We start from the raw sequence: 21,431 nt of genomic DNA, 5'->3' as shown, positions 1-21,431 counted from the left end.
GATGTGTCACATAGGATAAGAAATGTGAAAAAAAAAGTGTTACTTCATGCATTTATTCTACAATATGTAACCAAAATTGAACCATACTGAATTTAATAATTGAATTTTTATACTTGACCTGACTCATCATATTCAAAGGAAAGAAAATAACACAACAAACCCTCGGTCTTGCAGTTTGGAAGCAAGGCATAGTGTGTTGTTTGCATAAAGTCTTGCTTTCTCAGCATTGACAGTAATTATAGATAATCTGAAAAGGAGCAAAAGTGTTGGCTGAATATCCCATAATTGTCTGTAGCCTTTTCTTTCCCTTAAAGTTCTTAGGTGAGAGTGAGATAGTTGGCTCATGAACCAAGATCTCCGGCTGAGAAATTATAAGATTATGAGGCCTTGAGGTTAATTAATGACACCAAGCTGTTTTAATAAGAGCAAAGAAGCACAAAGAATCTTGTCAGCAAAATCTTTTATTCGGTTTATACTTCAAATGTAGTCTTCAAAATTTATAAGCCAGAAAATTTGATAGTATGAAAGTTAAGGAAAGCTAAGGTGGGCCATTTAGCACAACTGAGGGACAGCATCCATTAAAAAAAGGAAAGATTTGATTTTTCTCCCATCAATTGTGATGACACTTGTTCATCATATTTCAGCTGCAAGAGGTGGAGACGTGCTCAAGCTGAAGAGGTGTCTGCTGATTTAGTTGCTTCAATAGGAGCTATCTGCCTGTTAGGGATACACAAAGCACAGACATAAATCTTATCAATATGCATTTTATATTTTATAAACCTTTAATTTTAGAATCATTTTAGAGTTGCGGAAAAGTTGCAAAGATAGCACAGAGTTCTCATATACCCTGCTCCCAGTCTCCCCTATTGTTAACATCTTACTATGGTAAATTTTTCACACTAATGAACCAATGTTGGTACATTATTATAAATTAAAGTTCCCACTTTTTACAGATTTCTTTAGTTTTTACTGAATGTCTTTATCTGTTCCAGGATCCATCTAGGATACCAAATTACATTTAGTTGTGTGTTTCCTTACGGTCCTAAGAAACTATGGTAATTTCTAAAGCTTTCCTTCTTTTTGATGCCCTTGACAGTTTTGAGGAGTGCTGGTGAGGCAGTTTGTAGAGTGTACAGCCTTTGGATTTGTCTGATATGTTATTTCTAATGGTTAGACTGGATTTAGTGGGTTTTTTGGAGGAAGAGCACAGAGGTTAAGTGCCTCTCTTGTCACATCATATCAAGGGTACATGCTAACAACATGAGTTATCATGGTTGGTGTCAACTTTGACTACCTGGCTGAGGTAGGTTTGCCAGGTTTCTCCACTGTAAAGTTACTCTGTTTTTTCCTCTTTCCCTGCCGTACTCTTCGGAAGGAAGTCACTGTGCACAGCGCACACTTAAGCAGTGAGGATTCATGTTCCTCCTCCTTGAGGGCCCAGTATGTCCATAAGTTATTTGAAATTTTCCTGTGTGAGAGATGTGTCTATTCTCCTCATTCATTGATTTAATCATTTGTTTATGCCAGTATAGACTCAAGATTATTTATTTCATGCTTTGGGTTACGATTCAATACTGCTTACTTTTGTTGCTTTAATCCTTCTAGTTTGGGTTACTGGGAGCTTTTTCAGATGGCTCCTGTGTCCCTTTGTCTCAATCTATTTTTAACATAAATCATGTTGTTATTCTTTGTTCTTTGTCTCTTGATTCTGCCATTCCAGATATTTGTATATTTAAAGTTTTATTTTCAGTAAATAATGTAATAAAAGTGTGTGTCAGGGTTGTATCCTTTCACCATACTTTTTCAATCTGTATGCTGAGCAAATAATCCAAGAAGCTGGACTATGTGAAAAAGAACATGGCATCAGAATTGCAGGAAGACACATTAACAACCTGCAATATGCAGATGATACAACCTTGCTTGCAGAAAGTGAAGAGGACTTGAAGCACTTACTGATGAAGATCAAAGACCACAGCCTTCAGTATGGATTACACCTCAACATAAAGAAAACAAAAAGCCTCACAACTGGACCAATGAACAGCATCATGATAAAGGGAGGAAAGATCGAAGTTGTCAGGGATTTCATTTTATTTTGATTCACAATCAACACCCATGGAAGAAGCAGGCAAATCTAACAACATATTGCATTGGGCAAATCTGCTGCAAAAGATGTCTCTTTGAAGACTAAAGTGTGCCTGACCCAAGCCATGGTGTTTGCAATCGCCTCATATGCATGCAGGAGCTGAGACATGAATAAGGAAGATTCAAGAAGAATTGCCACCTTTGAATTGTGGCGTTGGCAAAGAATATTGAATATAGCATGGACTGCTAAAAGAACGAAGAAGTCTTTCTTGGAAGAAGTACAATCAGAATGCTCTTTACAAGCAAGGATAGCGAGACTACGTCTCACACAGTTTGGACATGTTATCAGGAAGAATCAGTCCTTGAAGAAGGCATCATGCTTGGTAAAGTAGACGGCTAAAAAGAGGAAGATCCTCAATGAGATGGATTGACACAGTGGCTGCAACAATGAGCTCAAGCATAACAAGGATTGTGAGGATGGGGCAGGACTGGGTAGTGTTTTGTTCTGTTGTACATAGGGTCACTGTGTGTCAAAACCAACTTGACAGCACCTAACAACCACTACAAGAACAGTGTAGGGTCCAAGTTGATTTGAGAAGTCAGGACATTTTACATCATATCTGTTACCAGATTTAGTGAGATAATTTCCCTGAGGTTTAAAAAAAAGATCAGATGTCAGGACTCGTGTAAGTGTGGGAAGATATTTTATGTACATTATTTCATGTATTCATTTAAATAAGAATTTTTGTGGCAATCTAACTCCACATCTTTGCTTCTGGCCTCACCCTGTTCAGTCTGTGCTATATACCATCATCAGATTAATTTTTCTAGAGTTTTAGCTCTATCCATGTTTCTTCCTTACTTAAAGGCTTCAATAACTTCCCATTGGTTACCTAATAATTAGCCTATTTTCACACATTGCATGCCAAGGCCTCAACTTACTTTTTAAAATCTTTTATTTCTCATCATTTCCTGCTTTAACCACATGTTCCAGCCAAGTTGGACCTAAGCTCATAAAAATGTTTTCTTTTTCTTTTCTTTTTATTTCCTCTATAACTTCCCTAATGTTCCTGATTAGAAGCAACATCCCATTTCTATTAATTAAAGTCACATCTTGTGCCAGAGATCTCTTCACCTCATCTAGCCCACTCACCCTTGTCCACTCTCCTCTCTGACCTAGGAGGAGGCTGGCCTGTTATCTGTAGCAATTTTCCCTGCCCTCTGCCTTCCTGGTGGGTTTGGCCAATGGGAAGCCCAGCAGAGAGTGAGGTCAGGCTATATTTTCCTGTAGCTCCTTTTATGGGGCTACCTCAGGCTGCCTATGTCTCTCTATTGAGAGGGTACTGCTCCTACCAGGGCAGCATTCTTTACATAACTTCTTCCTTTGAGCTTTTGGAAACTGCTCCCTCCTTTCCTCTCTTGGGACTTAGGGGTGGTAACTGCTTTGCTGTTCCCTGGAAGTGATTGCACCAGCCCTTGTCATATCCCTTCACCTACGATGCACAACTTTGTAAGTAACCAGAAGCAAACCTATTGCAATGGAGTCAATTCCTGCTCATAGCCACCCGGTAGGAGAGAACAGAACTGCCCCATAGGGTTTTCAATTTGCAGCTGGTGGATTCGAACTGCTGACCTTTTGGTTAGCAGCCAACACTTAACCACTTTGCCATCAGGGTCACACCTTCGTAAGTTGTTGTTGTTGTTAGGTGCTGTCGAGTTGAATCTGACCCATAGGACCGTATGTACAACAGAATGAAACACTGCCCAGTCTTGTGCCATCCTCACAATCATTGTTATGCTTAAGCCCATTGTTGCAGCCACTGTGTCAATCCGTCTCACTGACAGTCTTCCTCTTTTTCACTGACGCTCTATTTTACCAGGCATGATGTCATTCTCCAGGGATGGAACCCTCATGATAACATGTCCGAATCATGTAAGACATAGTCTCACCATTCTTGCTTCTAAGGAGAATTCTGGCTGCACTTCTTCCAAGACAGATTTGTTCGTTCTTTTAGCAGTCCATGGTATATTCAATATTCTTTGCCAACACCATAATTCAAAGGTAGCAATGCTTCTTGGATCTTCCTTATTCATCATCCAGCTTTCATATGCGTATGAAAACACATGATGATTGAAAACACCATGGCCTTTGTAAGTAGTCTTTGTTAAATCTTTGACTTATAATTTGAGTGTCACTTATTTTCTACTGGAGTCCTGATATGCACTTCTTCTTTAGAGTTGAAAATCACCTCTTTGAAGGAATTTTCACTTGAGCAATTCACAGGATGCAATCTTTCCCTCCACTGAACATACCAGTATTGTATCTAAAGGCATCAGTCAGGCTGTGCACTTTATTAGGGACTTGTCTAATTCCCTCTTTTTTGAGTTTAAAGACTTTAAGGGCAAGGAAACCAGTTACTCATTTTTGTTCCTCACAGCACAGCATCTTGCTCTTAACCTATACAAAGCCCTCACTCGAAAAAGGGAGTGGGATATTGGAAAGAATGGAAAAAATAATGTTTTCTTTCCACACTCAACATGTATTCTATAGAGAATTGCCTATATCATGTTGATTTCCACTTTACTACATTCCCAGTAGCTAATCCCAAGAATCTTGGAACAATTAGTTGAAAATGACTTGATTGAATTTCAGATTACGAAACTCTATGTATTTCCAAATATTCTAAATTCTATATCCAGTTCTAAGCTCACCTTCTCTAATAGGACTTTTCTGTTTAAGCTCACCTCTCTATGATAGATACTTTATGCCACAATCAATTCAAATATTGCATAATATGTAGTTTCCATTTGCTCTACTATTTTAGTCTTGTTTGCCAAGACCCTGTATAAATTTGTTTGTCGCAAGAGGGGGCAAGACTTCTGCTTTTTTTGTGTCTTATCATAGTATTTACTTTAGTATTTTACGAGTTGTAAGGGCTTCATCAATGGACCAACAGAATTCTGAGAAGTCTAGAAAATTCACTATTTATTTACTAAATATCATTTCAAAGTATAAAGCTGTCTGCTTCATAAGAAGAAATCAAAATTAATCTTTACATTAAGATAACATTTTGGGTGACTTAAGGAATTGTTATTACTGAATTGTTATCCAAAGCAACGAATAATTTACAAAGCTCTTAATTATATTTCTAAAAATCCACAGATTCTAGGAGGAACGTTCATGTTGACTCACCATTAGCTGTTTAGAAAGTACGCATGGCTATCCTTCTTTTGATGTCTCTCTTTATTTGGCAAAGAGAACACGGAAGACAGCAATTGGTCACCAAATAGTCATCACAGAGGGATCCCTATTTAAAGATATAAAAGAAATAGAACTGTTAAATTCATCTATTTTGAACTGAAGATTTGTGGCTTTTCAACCGTCTTGAAGAGGAGCAGAAGGGGCTGATCCTTCAGATTCAGAGTCTGGGTGTCTACATTTAGGAAAATGCAAATTGATTTTTTGATAAAATTATTGCCCTTTTTGTGACATAAAATGTTTTCCTCTGCTTTATAATATGAAGAATATATAAAGATATTCAACCAAACCCTCAGTCAAGCATAAAAGTAAAGAGTTTCAGGAACTAAAGTCTCAAAATTCTTTTCTGTGCTACACCCAAATGAGGGAGTAAACCAAGAAACAGGAAGATACGGGCTATAAGAAACAGGAATCTGACACAGAAGAGAGGTCAGTGAAATCCCCAGGACAATGGTGAAGGAAGATCCCAGGATGAGAACTGAGTAGTTCAAAGGATAGCAGGCCAGGAGCGTCAGGGAGAGATTTCATTAAGACAACGAATGTGATAGAATATTTGACACAGTGAATGGGTTGGGAAGAGATTTAGAGAACTGGCAAAGAATTTAGCATTGACTTATAAGTACAGTAAATGGAAAATTACTAATGAAAAAGCCAACAATTATTAATACCAGGAAAAAGAAAATTTAGCAAAACATTACGCTAAGTGAAATAAGTCAGAATCAAAAGGGCAAATACTGTATGATCCCAGGTATATGAAATATCTGGAATAGGCAAACGCATAGAGACAAAAGTTTATTAGTGGTTACCAGGGGCTAGGTGGGTGGGGGATGGGAAATTATTGCTGAAGGGGCAACTGAGTTTCTCTTTGGGATGATGGAAATCTTGAAAATGGGTAGTCGTGATGGCTGTACAACATGGAGAATGTAATTAGTGTCACTGAGTTGTACCCTTAAAAATGGTTAAGATGGCTAGTTTTTTGTTATATATTTTACCCAAATAAAATAAAAAAGAATTAAAAACGTAGTGGGAAAAGCAATCATAGTTTACTACATGACTCAACTTTGAAAAGCAAACATAGGTACCATAATGTAAACACTCAATATAGGTTTGACCAAAATCACATGTAACCATATTGGAATGAGAGGGGTGGGGAAGCATGCCTGTGTGTGTGGTGGGGGCAGGAGGATAGGGCAGGACTGTATTCTCATCTTCTCTAGTGGGAGGTCTATAGATAATGTCTCAAACTGAAAAGTCAGAAAGTTGCAATTATAAGGCTGTGATTTGGAGATATGGCAGGAGATACCCAAAGAATCAGCTCTGGGTAAGAGGGACTAGAGGAGAGACTGTTTTTCCTAACAAGCCTTGTGAAATTAGAAAATTCATCAAACTACTTGCTACTAGAGCTTTGATTAGGGACAAACAAAAAAAATACAACAGAAGGTATGTAGATAGACTTGACCCCCTGGGTTTATCTCCTGTCCTCCAATGAAATAACTGAAAGTATAAACTATGACAAGAAGAAAAAAAAGTAAAGCGGCACTAGAAAACAGCTAATGATGCCATTTAGTGGGTCAGGCATTTTTTAGTAATTTTTTTGAAACATGAAGCAGACAGGATTATTTTGATGAAGCAAAACAGAGCCAAGTGACCTGAAACCTAACAACGTCATGGGGGAGGGATTGGAAAAACTGAGAACAAAATCTGGAGCACCGAAAGGAGAAAGAGCAGCTGAAAAATGGAAGGCAGGGAGGTTAACTGAAGGACTGCCTGTGCATCTGGGCCAGCTGAGAGCTGTTGGTTGTAGCTTATGCCCTAGGAGACAGCAGGCAAAGATAGAGCTCTTATTAAGAGGATCCCAACATGGCCTTTGTGGCCCCAGGAAAGAAGAGAAGTGAGATAAGTAGGACAGTTCATTGCCTATGTCATAAGACTCCATAAGACTCACCATAAATACATGGAGAGAAAGAATAAAAGTAAAAACATATTAGCACATCAGAGAAGTCTAAGTTACTCCCACACATGGGATAGCTGAATTGTTTTATGTTTGATATTCTCTGAGTGGCTGCTTTTCTTTTTTTCTTTTTGCTGAATAGATTTTTCCTGGTTGCTTTTGTTCCCTGTAAGCAGTTATAGATATTCCAGAAACTATTTTTATCCTGTAAGTGATTACCCTTAAATTTTTATCTGCTTTTTTAAATTTGTATTTATCTATCAATGTCAGACAAAATAAAGTCTATATAGAATGCTTTTATTTCTTCCTCTGCCTTCCAATCTCCCAAATTTTCTTAAAACCAACTGAAGTTTCACCTTCAGACTGATAGTAGCTTTTCATACCCAAAAGGAGCATTTAAAATATTGATCATATACTGGGCCTTTAAAAAACTTGATAACTTCCATAATATATAATAGTGTCATAATAATTGAGGAGTTCCCATATATCACTGACAACCCTATAAAACAACAAAGAAAATGTACAGATAATTTATAGAAGAAAAACAACAGGGCAATAAGTTTTCAAAAAGTTGCTTGATGCACTTAATTAAAAAAAAAAAACAGTGAAATTGTTCCTTCTTCAACTGGCAAAATGATATTATCCAATATTGACACACTTATGTATTGTTGATGGATTATAAATTGATAATTTATTCTCTTCTCTTGAGGGTATTTTGGCAGTATCTACCAAAATTTCCAATTTGCGTACCTTGTGATCTATGGATCTTATATCTAGAGAACTGTTCTACAGAAATGTCAGTGTATACGTACAATCACTTATGTATAACTGTTTACACTGCAACGTTATTTAGCCTTTCATGAAAAGAAAAATTCTTAAGTAAATTATCTGTATGATGAAATTATTCAGACATTAAAGAGAATCAATATTACTGACATGAAAAGGGGTCTACCATATATTAAGAGGAAAAAAAAAAACCAAGTTACATTGTATATTACCTCATTTTTAAATAAAGACAAAAGAAGTTCTACAAACCCAAAACTTTATATACCTAGATCTGTAGCTAGATCCACAGATAACTTATATTTATATGCCTAATGGCATAGAAAAAAGGAAAAGATGCACACCAAATTATAAATAGTGTTTATCATTGGGAATTAGAATTAGATGTAGACAGGTTAGATTTTTACTTTTTATACTTCTGTATAAATACATCAATATTATGTATATCATGTATTATTCCCTTATAATTAAGACACAAATAAAATTTTTTAAATGTAAAAATAAAATAAACTCTGGAATAAAACAAGTTGTACCTAAAAAAGTTCTGCATATACATTTGTTCTTCTACTACATAATGTAAAGCTTGTGGCGTAAATACAAAAAGTTAGAGTGAAAACTGACTTTCTCTACTCTTATGGTATATCTTTGGGAGAAATAGTCCACCACTTAAAACCTTATTGTCTTTATCTATAAAATATGGTGAACATGCCCATTTTTCAGGGAAGGCGTGAGGATTCAGAGAGGTAACATAAAATTCATGCAGGGCATGATAGGTTCTGAATGATACTTTTCATTGTATGACACACGTTGTAAATATAAGAATTGCTTATATTCTAGGGTTTTCAACAGAATCCTAGAAGAGTGTAATGTAGCCAGAGGGTCTGTTATTACAACAATTGAATACAAGGTTGCACATCCTAGGAAATACCAATCAAACTCTAATGAAGGGCACTATTAAGTGACCTCCATGCTTATAACTGCTATTTTGAGTGTGGTTGCATACTTGAATGCTACAACGCTGCAAATGACTCACAGGGATGCCATATCGAGTCCGGTAGAGGGTCCTCATTGCGACACTTGTTCCACACAGACAGCATTCATTCATGTCACCTGCAACTTGACATGCAAGGCACGTGGGGCAAAATACGCCACAAAGACCTGGACATATGAAAAAAAGGGTACAAGTTACTCCTCTCTGCCTCCACCACAGCTGAAAGTTAGTCTGCTTCATGAATGACAGTCCACATTATGGGGTCTTTGTCACATAACTAACTGCCAAGTCCATCTGTCACTGTTTTCATTCAACTTTGCATCAGCTTTCTCCTTCTCCCCACCAGATCGTTTCAGGAATGGATGAACCTTGGAAAGCACGTCATTCTTTTCATAGCACTGCTTTCATTCATCTATTAAATGATTCACTGAAACCTGGCCATGTTCCAGACATTATCCTACATACTGAAAACACCCTTGCCTGAAAGTTAGTAGGAGAGACAGATAATATGAAAAGTTATCCACCAGAAACCTGCCCAAGATGCCAAGGGGTCACCCACAGAATAGGGCCTCCAAGGCTCCAAGTAGGGCATGTTTCTTGAGCTAAATATTGAAGGATGATTAGGCATTTTACAGGTGACAAAAGGGAAAAGAGCCTCTGTGTGATAGATTGCAAGTTCAGGCAATGGCTAGTGTTCAGTAGGGTTGGAGCCCCTGGTTGGGATGGAGGTGAAGCTTCTCTATCTTTTGGAAGAGTTTAAACAGTGTTGGTGTCAATTCCTCTCTAAATGTTTGGTAGAATTCGCAGTGAAGCCATCTTGTCCAGGACTTTTTTTCTTGGGAGGTTCTTGTCTAGGACTTTTTTTGTTGGGAGGTTTTTGGTCACTGATTTCATCTCTTCATTTGTTATGATTCTGTTGAGACTTTCTATTTCCCTTTGAGTCAGTTTGGGCAATGCCTTTAGAATTCTTTATCCTCTGGTGTGTAAAAAAGACCCAAACATGTAAATCCAAATATTTTTTTCTCTGAGCTCATGCTGAAACCATGGAAGAAACTCTCTCCTGTGTACTTGGTGCAATGTAACTATAAAGTAATGAGTTTAGTTTATGTGTAACAAGAACTTTCTTATTTAAAAAAAAAAAAATCGGACCAAAGTTCAGAAGTCTCTCAATTTAATTTAAAGCCTATTTATAAGCATTAGTCTTGTCCATTAGAATCAATCAACTCTTTCACTATCATCTTAAATCTAACAATTACTTTTGGAGTAAGCCTATTCTTTGAAGGATTGGTGAAAATTAAGTTAAAATCAGTACAGTACAGTAATAGCCTCATTTGTTATACATACCATTGCTAGCATACAGGGTGCTTACCATAGGTTAGAAACTTTATTACACAACGCTGAATGTCAATTATTGGTCAATGTTTCCCATGCACTTACAGACTTCGCAGTCAGTGAAGCAATCACACAGGCCAGTGTGCCAGTTGGAGGTTTGGGCTGAAGGACCACACCCAGGCTGAGTCACAACGACCACTGATGGAGCTTGCATTTTTGATGCAGTCTTAAAAGACTATGGTCTGAAAAGGAAAAAAGTTTGTTTAAGTAACCTTTAGATTTCTCCTGAAAAGTTTTGAGTAACAGTTTTTGGCCTGTTACTGGCCCTTAGTAGAGACTGAATGCTTAACTATGGGCCACGAAGTTACCATGCGGCCCAAGCTGCCCATCATGAACTTGGTGCTGTCTGGCCTACAGAGTCATAAAGTTGGACATGCACAGCAGCACTCCATCATTAAATGGAAGTGGTATGTATGAGATTGGCCCAAGCAGAACCTGAAGGCACAAGTAAGTTGCATGAGGAAGTGGCCCAAACACCCATGGTATTCACTCTAGTAACATTACCTTCCATCTCCCACTCTGCACCTATGGCCTCATGGGGAGTTCCTTACGATCAGTTGACTGAGAATGAGAAAACTCATGCCTGGTTTACAGATGGTCCTATGCGATATGCAGGCACCACTTGAAAGTGGACAGCGGCAGCACTACAGCCCCTTTCTGGGACTTCCCTGAAGGATAGTGGTGAAGGGAAATCCCCCGATGGGCAGAACTTCAAGCAGTACAGCTGGTTGTTCACTTTGCTTGGGAGTAGAAATGGCCAGATGCACAACTGTATACTGATTCATGGGCTGTGGCCAATGGTTTGGCTAGACGGTCAGGGACTTGGAAGGAGCATGATTGGAACACTGGAGACAAGGAAGTACGGGGAAAAGTTATGTGGATGGACCTCTCTCACCAGGCCAAAGAAGTGAAGTTATTTGTGTCCCATATGAATGCTCATCAAAGAGTGACCTCAGCAGAAAAAAAAAAACCAGAGGAGGATTTTAATAATCAAGTGGATAGAATGATGTATTTTGTGGAAACCTGTCAGCCTCTTTCCTCAGCCACTCCTGTCATTGCTCAATGGGCTCATGAATAAAGTGGCCATGGTGGCAGTGATGGAGGTTATGCATGGGCCCAGCAACATGGACTTCCACGCACCAAGACTGACTTGGCTACAGCCACTGCTAAGTGTCCAATCTGCCAGCAGCAGAGACCAACACTGAGTCCCCGATATGGCACCGTCCCTCTAGGTAATGAGCCAGCAACCTAGCAGCAAGTTGATTACATTGGACCACTTCCATCATGGAAAGGGTAGTGTTTTATTCTTACTGGAGAAGACACTTACTCTGGATATGGATTTGCCTTCTGTGCCCGCAATGCTTCTGCCAAAACTCCATTCGTGAACTGACAGAATGATTTTTCATCCACCATCGTGATATCCCACACAGCATAACCTTGGAGGAAGGGACTTACTTCACAGCAAATAAAGTATGGCAATGTGCCCATGCTCATGGAATTCACTGATCTTACCATGTTTCCCATCATCCTGAAGCAGCTGGCTTGATAGAATGATGGAATGGCCTTCTAAAAACACAATTACAGTGCCAGCTAGGAGGCAATACCTTGCAGGGTTGGGGCAGTGTTCTCCAGGAGGCTGTATATGTTCTAAACAAGCATTCAATATATAGTGCTGCTTCTCCCATAGCCAAGATTCACGGTCCCAGCAATCAAGGAGTAGAAACGGGAGCAACACCACTCACTATCACCTCTAGTTACTCACTCACAAAAGTTTTGCTTCCTGTCCCCATGACCTTATGCTCTGTGGGCCTTGAGGTCTTAGTTCCAGAAGGAGAAATGCCCCCACCTGGAGACACATCACTAATTCCATTGAACTGGAAGCTACGAATGCCAGCTGGTCACTTTGGGCTCCTTATGCCTCTGAATCAACAGGCAAAAAGGAGTTCCTGTATTGGTTGATGTGATTCATCTTGATTACCAAGAGGAAACTGGATTGATATTAGATAATGGAGGTAAAGAAGGGTATGGCTGGAATGCAGGAGATCCTTTAGGGCGCCTCTTATTAGTACCATGTCCTCTGGTAAAAGTCAATGAACTACTACAGCAACACAATTTCGACTTAACTACGAATGGCCCAGACCCTTGAGGAATGAGGGTTTGGTCACCGAATCAGGCAAAGAACCACAATCAGCTGAGGTGTTTTCTGAGGGCAAAGGGAATACAGAATGGGTAGTGAAAGAAGGTAGTTTTAAACACCAGTTATGACCATGAACTAGTTGCAGAAACTAGAATTGCAATTGTTACGAGTATTTCAGTTTGTATGTGTGCATTAAATATTTTTGTTTTTGTCCCTTAGAAAATGTAAGATATAAAGAGGGCTAGTACACAGTTGGTTGTATGTGTGTAAGGTGTTTGATATCAGGTGCAAGTGTGACTATATATTAGTCCTTATTCAGAGATTATGTATGGTTTAAGGAGATGTGTACAGGTGCCAAGTTGACAAGGGGTGGACTGTGATCATTAAGGTTGTGTGTCAACTTGGCTGGTCCAGGATTCTCAGTGGTTTGGCAGTTATAGAATAGTTTGAAAGTCTATGATGATGTGATCACTTTCATGATGAGATTTGATGTAATGCGATCACCTCCATGATGGGATCTGGTGTGAGTAACCAATTAGTTCATAGAGCGTTTCCTTGGGGCTGTGGCCTTCATCAAATATAAGTGGACTCTCTGTCAAGGCTCACGGGCTTTTGCTCATTCTGTATCCTGCAGCTGGGTTCTGTTGGTCTGATCTCTGGTTCTTGGGACTTGAGCTAGGAGCTTATATGCCCTCTAGCCTGCCGATCCTGGGATTTGTCCATCTTTGCAGCCTGTGAGCAAGAGCTGTGCCGTCTGACCTCTCAATCTTGGGTTTGCCAGCCCCTGTGGCTACGTGAATTAGGAGAAGCCTCTATCTTGACCCACAGACTTGGGTCTTTCCAGTCTCTACAGCTGTGTGAACCATTTCCTTAATACAAATCTCTCTCTATATATTTATACGCTTTACTGGTTTTGCTTCTCCAGAGAATCCAGCCTAAGACAGACAGATAGCCAATATTTACACAAGATCAAAAAACAAATTACCACCCTGTGATAGTGGTTGGAAGTAGGGAATTAAAGAAAACTGAATTCTCTATAATTGCACCAATTCCTGTGGCAAAAATGATTAAGTGCCTGGCTGCTAACTGAAAGGTTGGCAGTTCAAACCCACCCAGGGAAGCCTCTGAAGACAGGCCTGGACACCTGCTTCTGAGGGGCCACTGCCTTGAAAACCCTATGAAGCAGTTCTAGCCTGCACACATGGGGTTACCATGAGTTGGAATTGACTAGGGCAACTAACAACAATGAGGATTTTGTGCACATTCACCCCGTTTCTCCTTGTTTATGCTCCCTTTTGTTTTGGACAAGTTTTTGTTCAGCGCTGTTCCCCAATCTCCCTGTGTCCATGCTGGTCCTTCACTTCAGATTTACTCAGTGCCTGTACCCCTTTGTCAGTACTGGCTTGACAGCCCCGGGCCACGTGATAGGGAGAAATCCAGCAGTATGTTCCAGGGAAGTTTATTATGAAGTAAATTTCATTAGATTAGTCCTAATTCCTCTCCATCATGAGAGGCAGTGTGGGGTTATGGGACATAGATTAGATTTGGAGTGAGAAAAATCTATGCTCAAATTCTGGTTTCCTAAACCATGTGATCTTGGAATAGTCTCATAACAGCTAGTCATTTAAATTTCCATTTACTAATCTAAAATGGGAATGGTTTCTGACCTACCCACTCACATGTTCAATGAGGGGATTAAATGAGACAAATCCTATGAACAATAAAGAATCAAACAAATTATAAGAGAGGCTATAATGTACAAAAATACAGCAAGAAAATATCTTTTGATAATTTTCATAAATATTTATTGACAATAACTCAGCTAACAGTCATTGAGGTTCTACCCTATGTCAGGCTTTCACTAGATCCACATTATCCACTTAATCTTCACAACTGCCTGGCACAGTAGGAATTATAATTTTTACTGAGTAGGTAAGGAAGCAGAGGCTCAATCCGACCAAGAAAATAATGTTTGTAATGGACTATAATCCTTACAATAAAATATCTATAACTTTGCATTAGGTAATACTATCATGAAATCATATATAAAATAACAATTCATGAGTTGATACTGATATAAGTAAATGAATAAATGAAAAAATAGCAGAGGAGGGACAGTACTTTATTATGATAGGATTCCAACTAATGAAGGAATGATGAAAATAAAAGATCACCACTTGGCAAGCATGATAGTAATAACTACTGTAATCAAGATTTTGGATGGATGCCAAAATGAGTAGCCTTTGAGCGTACAGTAAGAAACAAGATATTTATGTGACCTCAAACTGTCTTCCCACAAGGTACTTATCACAGAGAGGAAAATGACAATTTTACAGTGGAGAAACCTGGCAGAAACTATCTGAACCAACTGTTTAAAGATAATATTACCAGTTGCATGACATGGGGAATGTAATTAATGTCACTGAATTGTACACATAAAAGATATAAAGTTGCAAATATTTTGTTATATATATGTTTACCACCATTAAAAAGGAAACTCTGGTGGCTTAGTGTTAAGAGCTGCGGCTGCAAACCAAAAGGTTGGTAGTTCAAATCCGTGAGGTGCTCCTTGGAAGCCCTGTGGCGTAGTTCTACTCTGTCCTATAGGGTCGCTATAAGTCGGAATCGGCTAGACGGAAACAAGTTTGGTTTTTTGGTTTACCGTTAAAAAAAATTTAATATCACCAAAGATGAGACCTAGTTACATCATGTGCTTCTTTTTTTTCATTGTTTACAATGAAGATTTACAGAACAAACTAGTTTCTCATTAAACAGTACATATATTGTTTTCTGACATTGGTTATAAAAAAAATTTTTTTTTTTTTAACAACCCATAATATGTCAACACTCTCCCTTCTTGAACTTGGGTTCCCTATTACTAGCTTTCCTGTCCCCTCTTGTCTTCTAGTCCCTGCCCCTGGGCTGGTGTGCCCCTTTAGTCTTGTCCTCTTTTATGGGCCTGTCTAATCTTTGGATGAAGGCTGAACTTCAGTAGTGACTTCATTACTGAGATAAAAGGGGTCTGGGGCCCATACTCTTGGGGTTTCTCCAGCCTTTGTCAGGTCAGTAAGTCTGGTCTTTTTTTTTTTTTAACTTTTATTAAGCTTCAAGTGAACGTTTACAAATCCAATCAGTGTGTCACATGTAAGTTTACATACATCTTACTCCCTTCTCCCACTTGCTCTCCCCCTATTGAGTCAGCCCTTTCAGTCTCTCCTTTTGTGCCAATTTTGCCAGCTTCCCTCTCTCTCTATCCTCCCATCCCCCCTCCAGACAAGAGTTGCCAACACACTCTCAAGTGTCCACCTGATTTAATTAGCTCACTCTTCATCAGCATCTCTCTTCCCTCCACTGTCCAGTTCCTTTCATGTCTGATGAGTTGTCTTCAGGGATGGTTCCTGTCCTGTTCCAACAGAAGGTCTGGGAAGCATTGCCGCCGGGATCCCTCTAGTCGCAGTCAGACCATTAAGTATGGTCTTTTTATGAGAATTTGGGGTCTGCATCCCACTGATCTCCTGCTCCCTCAGGAGTTCTCTGTTGTGCTCCCTGTCAGGGCAGTCATCGATTGTGGCCGGGCACCATCTAGTTCTTCTGGTCTCAGGATGATGTAGGTCTCTGGTTCATGTGGCCCTTTCTGTCTCTTGGGCTCTTAGTTGTCGTGTGACCTTGGTGTTCTTCATTTTCCTTTGCTCCAGGTGGGTTGAGACCAATTGATGGATCTTAGATGGCCGCTTGTTAGCATTTAAGACCCCAGACGCCACATTTCAAAGTGGGATGCCGAATGTTTTCATAATAGAATTATTTTGCCAATTGACTTAGAAGTCCCCTCAAACCATGTTCCCCAGACCCCCGCCCCTGCTTCGCTGACCTTTGAAGCATTCATTTTATCCGGGAAACTTCTTTGCTTTTGGTCCAGTCCAATTGAGCTGACATTCCATGTATTGAGTATTGCCTTTCCCTTCACCCAAAGCAGTTCTTATCTACTGATTAATCAATAAAAAAACCCTTTCCCTCCCTCCCTCCCTCCCCGCCTTGTAACCACAAAAGTATGTGTTCTTCTCAGTTTTTACTATTTCTCAAGATCTTATAATAGTGGTCTTATACAATATTTGTCCTTTTGCCTCTGACTCATTTTGCTCAGCATAATGCCTTCCAGGTTCCTCCATGTTATGAAATATTTCACAGATTCATCACTGTTCTTTATCGATGCATAGTATTCCATTGTGTGAATATACCACAATTTATTTACCCATTCATCCGTTGATGGACACCTTGGTTGCTTCCAGCTTTTTGCTATTGTAAACAGAGCTGCAATGAACATGGGTGTGTATATATCTGTTTGTGTGAAGGCTCTTGTATCTCTAGGGTATATTCCCAGGAGTGGGATTTCTGGGTTGTATGGTAGTTCTATTTCTAACTGTTTAATATAGCGCCAGATGGATTTCCAAAGTGGTTGTACCATTTTACATTCCCACCAGCAGTGTATAAGAGTTCCAATCTCTCCGCAGCCTCTCCAACATTTATTATTTTGTGTTTTTTGGATTAATGCCAGTCTAGTTGGTGTGAGATGGAATCTCATCGCAGTTTTAATTTGCATTTCTCTAATGGCTAATGATCGAGAGCATTTTCTCATGTATCTGTTGGCTGCCTGAATATCTTCTTTAGTGAAATGTGTGTTCCTATCCTTTGCCCACTTCTTGATTGGGTTGTTTGTCTTTTTGTGGTTGAGTTTTGACAGAATCATGTAGATTTTAGAGATCAGGCGCTGGTCTGAGATGTCATAGCTGAAAATTCTTTCCCAGTCTGTAGGTGGTCTTTTTACTCTTTTGGTGAAGTCTTTAGATGAGCATAGGTGTTTGATTTTTAGGAGCTCCCAGTTATCTGGTTTCTCTTCATCATTTTTGGTAATGTTTTGTATCCTGTTTATGCCTTGTATTAGGGCTCCTAGGGTTGTCCCTATTTTTTCTTCCATGATCTTTATCGTTTTAGTCTTTATGTTTAGGTCTTTGATCCACTTGGAGTTAGTTTTTGTGCATGGTGTGAGGTATGGGTCCTGTTTCATTTTTTTGCAGATGGATATCCAGTTATGCCAGCACCATTTGTTAAAAAGACTATCTTTTCCCCAATTAACTGACACTGGTCCTTTGTCAAATATCAGCTGCTCATATGTGGATGGATTTATATCTGGGTTCTCAGTTCTGTTCCATTGGTCTATGTGCCTGTTGTTGTACCAGTACCAGGCTGTTTTGACTACTGTGGCTGTATGATAGGTTCTGAAATCAGGTAGAGTGAGGCCTCCCACTTTCTTCTTCTTTTTCAGTAATGCTTTGCTTATCCGGGGCTTCTTTCCCTTCCATATGAAATTGGTGATTTGTTTCTTTATCCCCTTAAAATATGACACTGGAATTTGGATCGGAAGTGCGTTATATGTTTAGGTGGCTTTTGGTAGAATAGACATTTTTACTATGTTAAGTCTTCCTATCCATGAGCAAGGTATGTTTTTCCACTTAAGTAGGTCCTTTTAATTTCTTGTAGTAGAGCTTTGTAGTTTTCTTTGTATAGGTCTTTTACACACTTGGTAAGATTTATTCCTAAGTATTTTATCTTCTTGGGGGCTACTGTGAATGGTATTGATTTGGTTATTTCCTCTTCGGTGTTCTTTTTGTTGATGTAGAGGAATCCAAGTGATTTTTGTATGTTTATTTTATAACCTGAGACTCTGCCAAACTCTTCTATTAGTTTCAGTAGTTTTCTGGAGGATTCCTTAGGGTTTTCTGTGTATAAGATCATGTCATCTGCAAATAGTGATAACTTTACTTCCTCCTTGCCAATCCGGATACCCTTTATTTCTTTGTCTAGCCTAATTGCCCTGGCTAGGACTTCAAGTACGATGTTGAATAAGAGCGGTGATAAAGGGCATCCTTGTCTGGTTCCCGTTCTCAGGGGAAATGCTTTCAGGTTCTCTCCATTTAGAGTGATATTGGCTGTTGGCTTTGCATAGATGCCCTTTATTATGTTGAGGAATTTTCCTTCAATTCCTATTTTGGTAAGAGTTTTTTATCATAAATGGGTGTTGAACTTTGTCAAATACCTTTTCTGCATCAATTGATAAGATCATGTGGTTTTCATCTTTTGTTTTATTTATGTGATGGATCACATTGATGGTTTTTCTGATATTAAACCAGCCTTGCATACCTGGTATAAATCCCACTTGATCAGGGTGAATTATCTTTTTTGATGTGTTGTTGGATTCTATTGGCTAGAATTTTGTTGAGGATTTTTGCATCTATGTTCATGAGGGATATAGGTCTATAATTTTCTTTTTTTGTAATGTCTTTACCTGGTTTTGGTATCAGGGAGATGGTGGCTTCATAGAATGAGTTGGGTAGTATTCCGTCATTTTCTATGCTTTGAAATACCTTCAGTAGTAGTGGTGTTAAGTCTTCTCTGAAAGTTTGGTAGAACTCTGCAGTGAAGCCGTCCGGGCCAGGGCTTTTTTTTGTTGGAAGTTTTTTGATTACCGTTTCAATCTCTTTTTTTTGTTATGGGTCTATTTAGTTGTTCTACTTCTGAATGTGTTAGTTTAGGTAGGTAGTGTTTTTCCAAGAATTCATCCATTTCTTCTAGGTTTTCAAATTTGTTAGAGTACAATTTTTCGTAGTAATCTGAAATGATTCTTTTAATTTCATTTGGTTCTGTTGTGATGTGGTCCTTCTCGTTTCTTATTCGGGTTATTTGTTTCCTTTCCTGTATTTCTTTAGTCAGTCTAGCCAACGGTTTATCAATTTTGTTAATTTTTTCCAAGAACCAGCTTTTGGCTTTGTTAATTCTTTCAATTGTTTTTCTGTTCTCTATTTTAATTCATTTAGTTCAGCTCTAATTTTTATTATTTGTTTTCTTCTGGTGCCTGATGGGTTCTTTTGTTGCTCACTTTCTATTTGTTCAAGTTGTCGGGACAATTCTCTGATTTTGTCTCTTTCTTCTTTTTGTATGTGTGCATTTATCGATATAAATTGGCCTCTGAGCACTGCTTTTGCTGTGTCCCAGAGGTTTTGATAGGAAGTCTTTTCATTCTCGTTGCATTCTATGAATTTCCTTATTCCCTCCTTGATGTCTTCTATAACCCAGTCTTTTTTCAGGAGGGTATTGTTCATTTTCCAAGTATTTGATTTCTTTTCCCTAGTTTTTCTGTTATTGATTTCTAGTTTCATTGCCTTGTGGTCTGAGAAGATGCTTTGTAATATTCGATGTTTTGGACTCTGCAAAGGTTTGTTTTATGACCTAATATGTGGTCTATTCTAGAGAATGTTCCATGTGCGCTAGAAAAAAAAGTATATTTTGCAGCAGTTGGGTGGAGAGTTTTGTATCAGTCAATGAGGTCAAGTTGGTTGATTGTTGTAAGTAGGTCTTCCGTGTCTCTATTGAGCTTCTTACTGGATGTCCTGTCCTTCTCCGAAAGTGGTGTGTTGAAGTCTCCTACTATAATTGTGGAGGTGTCTATCTCACTTTTCAATTCTGTTAAAATTTGATTTATGTATCTTGCAGCCCTGTCATTGGGTGCATAAATATTTAATATGGTTATGCCTTCCTGGTCAATTGTCCCTTTTATCATTATGTAGTGTCCTTCTTTATCCTTTGTGGTGGATTTAAGTCTAAAGTCTATTTTGTCAGAAATTAATATTGCTACTGCTCTTCTTTTTTGCTTATTGTTTGTTTGATATATTTTTTTCCATCCTTTGAGTTTTAGTTTGTTTGTGTCTCTAAGTCTAAGGTGTGTCTCTTGTAGGCAGCATATAGATGGATCATGTTTCTTTATCCAGTCCGAGACTCTCTGTCTCTTTATTGGTGCATTTAGTCCATTTACATTCAGCGTAATTATAGATAAATAAGTTTTTAGTGCTGTCATTTTGATGCCTTTTCATGTGTGTTCTTGGCCATTTCATTTTTCCACATACTTTTTTGTGCTGGGACGTTTTTCTTAGTAAATTGTGAGATCCTCATTTTCGTAGTGTTTGACTTTATGTTAGTTGAGTCATTACGTTTTTCTTGGCTTTTATCTTGAGTTATGGAGTTGATATTCCTTTTTGTGGTTACCCTATTATTTACCCCTATTATTCTAAGTAAAAACGTAACTTGTATCGTTCTATATCACCTTGTATCACTTTCCATCTGGCAGTTCAATGCCTTCTGTATTTAGTCCCTCTTTTTGATTATTGTGATCTTTTACCTATTGACTTCCATGATTCCCTGTTATGTGTATTATTTTATTTATTTATTTTAATTAATCTTAATTTGTTTGTTTTTGTGATTTCCCTATTTGAGTTGATATCAGGACGTTCTCTTTTGTGACCTTGTATTGTGCTGGTACCTGATATTGTTGGTTTTCTGACCAAACAATCTCCTTTAGCATTTCTTGTAGCTTTGGTTTGGTTTTTGCAAATTCTCTAAACTTGTGTTTATCTGTAAATATCTTAATTTCGCCTTCATATTTCAGAGAGAGTTTTGCTGGATATATGATCCTTGGCTGGCAGTTTTTCTCCTTCAGTGCTCTGTATATGTCGTCCCATTCCCTTCTTGCCTGCATGGTTTCTGCTGAGTAGTCTGAACTTATTCTTATTGATTCTCTCTTGAAGGAAACCTTTCTTTTCTCCCTGGCTGCTTTTAAAATTTTCTGTTTATCTTTGGTTTTGGCAAGTTTGATGATAATATGTCTTGGTGTTTTTCTTTTTGGATCAATCTTAAATGGGGTTCGATGAGCATCTTGGATAGATTTCCTTTCGTCTTTCATGATGTCAGGGAAGTTTTGTGTCAGGAGTTCTTCAACTATTTTCTCTGT

General features: G+C 38.6%; 1 protein-coding gene across 1 annotated transcript in view; it reads right to left on the bottom strand.

The window, feature by feature from the left end:
• Positions 1-443: 443 nt before the first annotated feature.
• LOC100654428 (placenta-specific gene 8 protein-like) overlaps positions 444-21,431 on the bottom strand; it is a 30,136-nt gene continuing 9,148 nt past the window's right edge. Inside the window, exons 2-5 of the mRNA XM_003414198.2 lie at positions 10,504-10,640; positions 9,109-9,233; positions 5,276-5,390; positions 444-717 (exon numbers count right to left, since the gene is read on the bottom strand). Of these exons, the coding sequence (XP_003414246.1) occupies positions 5,286-5,390; positions 9,109-9,233; positions 10,504-10,612 (339 nt within the window). The 5' untranslated portion in view covers positions 10,613-10,640 and the 3' untranslated portion in view covers positions 444-717; positions 5,276-5,285. The remainder of the gene's footprint in view (positions 718-5,275; positions 5,391-9,108; positions 9,234-10,503; positions 10,641-21,431) is intronic.

The sequence above is a fragment of the Loxodonta africana genome, chromosome 5 (genome assembly GCF_030014295.1).
Source record: "Loxodonta africana isolate mLoxAfr1 chromosome 5, mLoxAfr1.hap2, whole genome shotgun sequence".
In the NCBI taxonomy this organism is placed as follows: Eukaryota; Metazoa; Chordata; class Mammalia; order Proboscidea; family Elephantidae; genus Loxodonta; species Loxodonta africana.
Note: the sequence above shows the minus strand (reverse complement) of the source record. Positions and strands in the feature narration are given on the sequence as shown.